Source organism: Branchiostoma belcheri, unplaced genomic scaffold (assembly GCF_001625305.1).
Source record: "Branchiostoma belcheri isolate BF01 breed outbred unplaced genomic scaffold, Haploidv18h27 scaffold9, whole genome shotgun sequence".
Taxonomy (NCBI): domain Eukaryota; kingdom Metazoa; phylum Chordata; class Leptocardii; order Amphioxiformes; family Branchiostomatidae; genus Branchiostoma; species Branchiostoma belcheri.
This window is the reverse complement of record NW_017804575.1, coordinates 4,166,807-4,175,551: the sequence shown is the minus strand read 5'-3', so window position 1 is coordinate 4,175,551 and position 8,745 is coordinate 4,166,807. Positions and strand designations below refer to the sequence as shown.

General features: G+C 44.5%; 1 protein-coding gene and 1 non-coding gene across 2 annotated transcripts in view; one reads left to right on the top strand and one right to left on the bottom strand.

Moving 5' to 3' along the window:
* The first annotated feature begins 5,546 nt into the window (after nt 1–5,546).
* The window catches only part of LOC109487762 (sodium- and chloride-dependent glycine transporter 2-like), a 26,203-nt gene continuing 23,004 nt past the window's right edge, over nt 5,547–8,745 (top strand). The window contains exons 1-3 of the mRNA XM_019791829.1: nt 5,547–5,734; nt 6,325–6,456; nt 8,101–8,268. Coding sequence (XP_019647388.1) covers nt 5,602–5,734; nt 6,325–6,456; nt 8,101–8,268 — 433 coding nt within the window. The 5' untranslated portion in view covers nt 5,547–5,601. The remainder of the gene's footprint in view (nt 5,735–6,324; nt 6,457–8,100; nt 8,269–8,745) is intronic.
* Nucleotides 6,980–7,065, bottom strand: Trnar-ucu. Its single transcript is given in 2 exon segments — nt 6,980–7,015; nt 7,028–7,065. It is a non-coding gene; the product is annotated as a tRNA-Arg (tRNA).

Genomic DNA, 8,745 nt, shown 5'->3' with positions numbered 1-8,745 from the left:
GCTGGCCCTACAATAATAGTAACCGTAATAGGGCCGGACAAACCCCTCGGGCTCAACTCCCCCGTAGCGGTAATTTAGATATCCGGGCGAAGGGCTCTTGGCTGCCGAAGAAAAACTGCTACCGCCCCGATACTAGGTGGCATCCAGGGTAGTAATCCGTGGGTTTCAGTTGTGTTGCTTTACCTTTGTCCGAGCGGGTTTTGAGCAAAATGCATGTTAATGTGCTTAGTGTGGAAGTACTATTGACGAAATGTTGTCTAACAGTGATATAAATAATGAATTTTTATCATTCATCATTAATAAACTTTTGCTGACCAACCGAGTGATCTTATCACGTTTGTTTCTCTGGCTGACAAGAAAAGCATAGTTTTCGACGCCGAAGACTAGAGACGCTCTCTAGCGAAAGGGAACTGCACTGCAGTAGAAGTTTCGCACATGCGGAACCAATTATAATCTGAAAATTCCTTTTTCATTCTGCATATCTTTCATGGTCTTTCATTGCAGTTTGCAGTTTGTCTTTGGAAATGATAACTTTAAATGTCAAATGACGTTGATGTGAATTTATGGATGAAGATCTGGAATAAAATGATGTAAAAACATTTCCAGTCGTGAAGTATCGAACCCTCAGTAGACGTGATCTGTATCTGTATCTGTATAGCCGGTATAACCGCCTTTCGGCGTAACACACCAGCTTCGCAGGCACGCGGCGCGGCGGCAGCTGGCTATATTACACCGATCGACTTGTTACACCTAACCCTTGGACTTCTAGCTCTAGACATTGTTTAAAGCTATCTATTGACAGTGCCCCTACTGTACTTGGTGACAGTGAGTTCCACTCTGCGATAGTTCTAGGAAAGAATGAATTCTTGAACACCTCAATCCTTGGTTGATAACTCTAGTACTTGAATGCGTGGCTATTTCTTGTTCTCTTCTGAGCTGGTATTAGGTACTTAGTAGTTGGGACATCCACCAGTTTATTAGTCATTTTGTACATCATGCATAGTCTAGACATCTTTCTTCTGTCTTCAAGTGAGGTCCACTGCAGGTTTCTTTTCATTTCCGTGACACTAGCACCTCTTACATAGTGATAAAATGTACTATCCCCAACCCAAACATTGGCGCTTGCCTGTTGAAATGTACCGTCCCTGACCAAAACACTGGCACCCTCCAGAGACCCACAGATGTGACAAACGTACCGCCCCTGACCAAAACATTGGCAGCCTCTCATTGGCATTGGCAGACCCCTTGGTGTGAGAAAATGAGTTGTCCCTGAAATGTACCGTCCCTGACCAAAACACTCAGTCTGGCACCCTCCAGAGACCCACAGATGTGACAAAACGTACCGCCCCTGACCAAAACATTGGCAGCCTCTCAGAGACCCCTTGGTGTGAGAAAATGAGTTGTCCCTGACCAAAACATAATTTGGCACCCTGAGACCCTCCATACGTGGCAGCCAAGTGGTCCGAGTCCGAGCAGCTGCACTTTGTAAGTCTACAACTCTCAACAACCACCTTTTATTCACAGACATAGATTGAAGGCATTACATTTATCATAGATAAAATGTATCGTTCACATAATAGTAGCTTTTCAACCGACAGTCGACTTTCGCTCAGTCAAATTTATGGGCTTCTTCAAATCAGCGATTTGTTTCGTTTTAGTTGCGGCTATACGCTGCTTACTGCTTATTTGTAAACAAAGCTGAGTACTATAATATAAACATTGCCTACAAGCCAAAGACCGAGCCCCTAGGATCCCTTTTACTTGAAGCACTGTTACACAGGGTTGACCGTAGTATAAATGTGGCCCTGCAGTGAACCTCTCAAGCCATACCGATGTCAAGAAAGTTTGACTTTGAGTCCTTGCCGTCTGTATCTGTGACCCATCAAATTTGTTTCAGACCGCTACCGTCATAGCATTCTTCGTTGCTGTAGCTTTCTTTTATTATTTTGCGTTGTCTCTGATCAATGTACATCAGTTCTGATTGTTTTTCGGCTAGAGTCAATTACGAGTGTAGAATTCGAAACCACTCAGTGCAATATAATAAGAAAACAGTACAACAAAATTAGCAACTCCCCCCATAAAATCCTAGTCTTAAAGGAGAAGCAACGAAGGAGCCGGGCCAAGTTCAGACGTCTTGAAGGAGTTGAGTTGAAGGTGTGTACTTTTCAGTGTCTAGCTAGAGGGTGAAAGGTGAGTGATTCTATCGGAAACACATGTGGTTCTTGTGGACCGACGCGCAGGCTGTAAGGTTGCCGCCGGGATGCCAGGACTGACCCGGGCTGAACCGGGGCGGCCCGCGGCGCTTTGTGGTTCCGGTGGAGGGGGGTGGACATGATCACCGGTCTTACCACACCAAAAGTTATCGCCTCGTTAATCGAAGTCACAATTCCAAACCCGGGGCCAGTGGGAATGAAAGGAAAATACAACAAAACACAAAAACGTTGAAAAGTAAGTAGCGAGTAATCTCCATGCAGATCCCTTTCGGTCGCCGGCGACTTCTCTGACTAAATTATGGACACTGTCTTGCAACCGAAACGGAAAGGGATCTGCTTGGAGATTAAATACATTTCGTATATATTCGTACAAGGACATCATGACTGCATCATTTATTCTTGATATGAATTGTTTATTTTTTTTATTCACGCAAACAGCCCGGCCGGACCCCAGTTTGGAAATATGACCTCCAAGCAGATCTTTCGGTGGGGGCAAGGACTACGTCATTGGTGGGGTTAAGACACCTTCGGTGGGCAAATGGATACACAACAGGCTGATACTGTCTTACCCCCACCGAAAAATCTGCTTGGAGATTATGACCTTAGAATTAGCACGCTCTACGAGTCGTGTTTTTTTGTTGGCTTATATTGTGTTTTATTTTCTAACGGCATATCCGAATTCTTCGAAGGCGGCCCACAACAAATCAAAAGTGAAAAACTGACTGATATTCCACCGAAAAAAAAACTCATTATAAGACCCCAACATCTGCTTGAAGATTGGCCCCAAAGCGCAGCGCCTTTTCCGTTGTCCCAGTGACAGACGAGTCTGAGCTGCTCCAGACGGGACCACGTGTTGTCGTCTGGAGACGTGGAGAGGACAATGTCAAGGTCAAACTGCTGTCTGTGTGCGATGTACGTCATCGATGAATGAATGAAGACCTTTATTGCACATTTCTGCCACACTTGGCTAAGTACAGGTCACAACAAAACAAGATGAATGGACACGGATAACAGATACAAAATTAACTAACTATCGTTATATAAATTCAACTTCTCCTCGCCTTTCAGTTATTGTAGAGATAAAGGTACAGATCTGTTTTTCGATGGGTGGTTTGTCTAGTCGCATAGGGAATATGAATTTTTCTACACTACTTAGAATATGTGTTGTACAACCATATACAGATCATTTCTCTCTTTGCTATACAGTTCACATTCTGTTAAAAAATGGCGTTCGTCTTCTATTTTGTTCGAGTTGCAATATTTACATAATCTGTGTTCAAGGGGAGTGCGGGTATGTCTTCCGATTTCAATATGTAATCTGTGGCAGCTTATTCTCTTGTGACAGCATTTCTCACCCTCATATTTTCGTTACTTAGATATTTTTCTTCATTATATGTAGTTTTGAACAGTCTATAAGATCTTAACTTATTTCGATCAACCTTTCCAAAACTACTGGCAGTTCTTCATCTCCAAGCAGATGTTGGGTGGGTAACCGTAACGACGGGTTTGTCAGTGTTGGCATGGACGGAACGGTCTTCCATCCCTTCATATATGCTTGGGGATTAGGGGGTAACAAATGTGGATAACGGCACTGCATAATTGCATCCATGGTTCGCCAGGTTTTGATAACCGACACTGCATATGGACCACAAGTACGGTAGCCTGGTTACCAAACCTATTATAGCTCCCGAGTCCTACACCCTATTTGCGCAATTGCGGAGAGGATGTAGGACTCGGGAGCTATAATAGGTTTGGTAACCAGGCTACAAGTACGGGAGTTCGAGACAAGAATACTGGGACTTTGCCAAAAATAGTAACGCTTCATACAAATTAAAGTAGCGTAGCTGAAATTAACCACTACTCTACATTTTATAATTGTCGCACGACGGTTTGAGACTTTTGTTCAGTAGAATTTATAGGACTGGTAGGAAATAGAATACTTCCACCCAGGTCACTGACACTGTGATAGAAAAGACAAACCCTGTCTGCGAATCCCGTTTTTGGCACCGGTTTGAGAACTCTCGCGGCGACTGACTGTAGTAAAAGATGTTTTTGTAACTTTCGCTGTGACCCGAGGTTCGTTCGGGTTTCACTGCACATTCTGCCAGAACAATCCCCGACAGCCGGGACGAATGGGCGGAACGGGACGGGGTTTTGTCCGGCTTTCTTCTCAGCCATGTCCGCGTCGCCTGCAGGGAAAGTACGACAAAAGAGTTTCCTGCTGCGAGAAACGATTACGACACAAATAACGACAAAGTGTCCGTAGGAAAGAAACGTGTTTCAACTTGAGAAGAGGGAAAAATCTGAGTAATGCTACCGGAAGTACACATTGAACATATGCCAACGTAGTACGTGTGGACCCACATGTATGCCGATGGTGTTGTGAAGAAATAAAAGCTTCGCACGCCCAGCTGCATGTTCATGTATTGTCGGTAGTACTATACCCTGGATGCCCAAACTAGTATCGGGCCGTTAGTCGTTTTCCTTCGGCAGCCAAGAGCCCTTCGCCCGCCTATCTAAATTACCGCTACGGGGGAGTTGAGCCCGAGGGGTTTGTCCGGCCCTATTGCTTTGTAGGGCCAGCCAAACTCCCCCCGGGCTAGACTCCCCCGTAGCGGTAACATTTACACCAGCGGGCGAAGGGCTTTTGCGGCCCGGAAAACGAGTTCTGGCTTCCAGGGTAGTAGTACTAGAGATGCAAAACTGGTTCAGAATCTAAGATATCGGCTGTTAACCGTATGTTTTACATCAACATTCATGATCATTATCATGGCGTCAGTTGCCGCTATGTTTAGACCAACACCTGTTAAGGGGAAATGCTGCGAAATGAAACGCAGCTGGGGTTAGTCAGGGAAAGTTCACTATTCCACTAGAAGGGTAACTACATCCGGGCATTTACATCACATCCGGGCATTTGAATTACATCCGGGCAATCTATCTAAAAAAATGAACAGGCCGTCCCAGTATGTTGGCAGAAATACTTTTTAGGGTAGGTAACTTACGCTTAAACAGTTCTTCTTTTTTTTATTCCAACATGTAATCACCAGACGTGGTGACGGCACACTCAAGTTTTATCAATTTATATTAATGCCGCCACCAACACAGGGGACAAGTATATGACAGGACAATACTCATTTTCACCTGAGCTAATTGTGAGGAAAGTCGTGTAAAATTAAAGTGCCTTTCCCAAGGGCACAAGGTCGGCGGCATGTCAGGACTCGAACCCGGGACCTCTAGGTTCCGAGTCGCGCACTCTGCGCACGCCACCGCCCCCCACCCCTCGAAACAGTTCTTCGAAAACGGTTTCTCTTTTTCTGTCCTTTCACAGCTCTCTAGCAGGCTAGCGGTGTTGAGACCAGATCGTCTGCGGTTTCCATAGTAACGGGCCATGGAAGGGGACGAGAACGTGGAGCGCGGGAACTGGTCCCACAAGATGGACTACATGTTGTCGCTGCTAGGGTTCGCTGTCGGGCTCGGCAACGTCTGGCGGTTCCCATACCTCTGTTACCGGAACGGAGGGGGTAAGGGATTGTGGTGTCAAATGGATGAAGTGGATGGGGATTTAAAAGGGATTGTAGCGTCAACCGGGTAAAGCGGGGTAGGGGACACGCTACCAAACACCGCCCCATGTAGTTCCGAAGGGGGGGGGGTATAGGGATTCATCACTAGACCTTAAACAAACACCGTTCAACGTAGCTCCAAAGAGTCATAACGGAGCGAGGTAGCCTCTACGAGACTGCAAAAGACGGCTAGAAAGAGTAGAAATCGGTCAAATAGAGAGATAACATGACGAGGAAGTTGGTCCGCTAGAGAGTACAGTTTTCGGGTGTGGCAAAATGTACTCTGAGTCTCTAGCGGAAAACTCCCTCGGTATGTTATCTCTCTATTTGGCCGATTTCTACTCTTTCCCACTGCCTACCGAAGCCTGGTAGAGACTAGGACGAGGTTAAACACATCCTGAGGGGTAAAAACTGGTACTGCGTCGACGCATATACACTAGCCAATGTAAATCCGAAGAAAAGGGTTTTCCTTTCAGCGTAAAACGTCAGAGTTTCTTTCAATCTCACCGTACACGTCAAGCAAAGACGTCATGACACTATTGTCCAATCAGGAGCGTTCCTGATCCCATACGTCATCATGCTGCTCCTGTCCGGTCTGCCGCTGTTCCTGATGGAGTTGGCGCTGGGCCAGTTCTCCTCCCAGGGACCGATCTCTGTGTGGAAACTCAGCCCGATCTTTAAAGGTAAAACTTTTTTTTTTCTCACATCAGCATGAAAGTTCATCTGAGTTGGTAAATTACATTATGAAAAAACTTAAACTGTTCTCCAACTAATTTGACTCACCAGAAATTTTCTTAATAAAGAGGCCATATACATGGCATAAAAGAGGCCATATACATCAGGGCACTTCAACCATCGCTCAACCGGGACGGGGGGCGATATCGACTTCAGACAACCTTTGACCCTTTGCTGACGTCACACGTGGGAAAAATCACGTGTCCACAGCATTTGGGTCAGATAGCTGAGGAAGACTGAGTGATTCAGTCGAAAATTTCTGGTGAGTCAAATTTTGAGTTGGAGAACAGTTTAAGTTTTTTCATGCTTTTTTTTTCTCAAAAGTCTTAATAATCACGTTGTCCCTCCGTCCTGACTATCTATCCCATTGGCAAAGATGTGAATCTTCTATTTTATATTATCAGTTAAAAGGAATAGTTGTGATTGAAGATTGAGTAGCATTATGTTTTCGGTGTCACAAAAAATTACGGTCGACCACGGTGGGACTCGAACCCACAACCTCCGAATTACCGCATCCACTAGAAGTCCGGTGCGCTAGTCCATTGCGCCACGTGGCCACGTGTAGAAAGTAACATCCTGGTGGTGATCATACTGTATTTAGTTCAGGTATGGTAAACGCGTAGCGCGGCATGTTGCCCTTTGTAGTTCATTTGATTAGTCTCTAAATTGCTGACGTCAGTATACCGACGTTACATATGTACAAAATTACCAGTTCCCTTTAGTCTTCAAAGTCTCCGCTCGAAGCAGAATAGATGTGTAAGAAATTGACCCAAATTGGGGAATAATTTGCCAATTTCTGCACTTTATCGCGCCTCCGGCCTGGAGGAGTTTGATGGAAAACCGCTGTTGCTGAACATGAAAGATAAGTAAGGCGGATGAAATAAAGCATTTGTTATTTCAATTTCATCTTTGATTGTGTTCCCGTTGCTTTGTGGTGGGAAAACCTTTGCGTTTTAAATCTAAGTACATTGGTGTATGCTTTTTTTATGTGACAGTTCTTTTCCGTTTTTATTGATGTTTTTGTTTTCTCTTAAAGACAAAAAGGGACCTTTGAAAATAACAGCGTCTTATACTAGTTAATATCGTAAGGCCACACCAAGTAAATTTTATGGATGATGTCCACGCGCGCATTGATTTTGGTCCGTTCCTAGAAAAAAAAACAAGAAATTCCGCTTCCTGTTACTATGACCAAAGAGTCACGACAGTGCCGCAAATAGGTTTGTACGAACCAAAGCTTATAAAAGCAAGGAAATCATGACTTCAATGAGGAATTCAGTTTGGTACATGCTGCCACCTTTGAAGAAACTTGCTGACCGCTCCATCTTTCTCCCCAAAGCACAAGACGACAACTGCTGTTACACCTGATTTATTGCTGTTTTGATGATGAATAAAAGACTTCTTGCTTGTTACACTGTGTCACCTCATCTAATTTGTGTCCTGACATTTGTCGTCTCTTAGTATATTTCTAGTCTAGGCATCTTGTTTTTTAGGGCCCTTCTTGTTTTTTTCGCCCTCTCGCATTAGATTTAGGGTCTCCAAAAGACGTCATCCATAGAATTTACTTGGTGTGGCCTAACCTTTTATCTCTATAGGTGTGGGAATTGCGATGTTCACGATATCCAGTCTCATCGGGATTTACTATATCGTCCTGCTGGCGTATTCCCTGTTCTACCTGTTCGCCTCCTTCACAAGCGAGCTTCCCTGGAACACGGGATGTACCAACGCCTGGAACACCCCGGACTGTACCATCAGCAACCATGGTGAGGGGGTAGTTAGGAGGAACATGGGTTGTACTAAGGCCACACCAATTTAATTTCTTGGTTAACGGATTCGCCCGCTTCATTTTTTTCTGATTTGCAAATAAAAATAAAAATTCAGAATCAACTGCAAAATGCTCATATTTTGCCCTGAACAGTTGAAAACAGTCCTTTTATTAATCCTAGTTGTTACAGTTGTTCCATCTTTCAATGCAGTGGTATCATTAAAAGTTCAAAATTCATTGTTTAAATTTTGAACCAGCCTGGTGTGTTGACTTCATGGCTCCTATCGTACCATTTTGGGCCATAATAGGATGCCAAGGCCTGTTTTTATTTTTATTTTCGCCCATCCGCTCCATTATTTTGCTAGAAAATCCGTTAACCAAGAAATTAAATTGGTGTGGCCTAACGGAGCTAACGGCTTTATCACACCGGACTGTACTATCAGCAATCATGGTGAGGGGGTAGTTAGGAGGAACA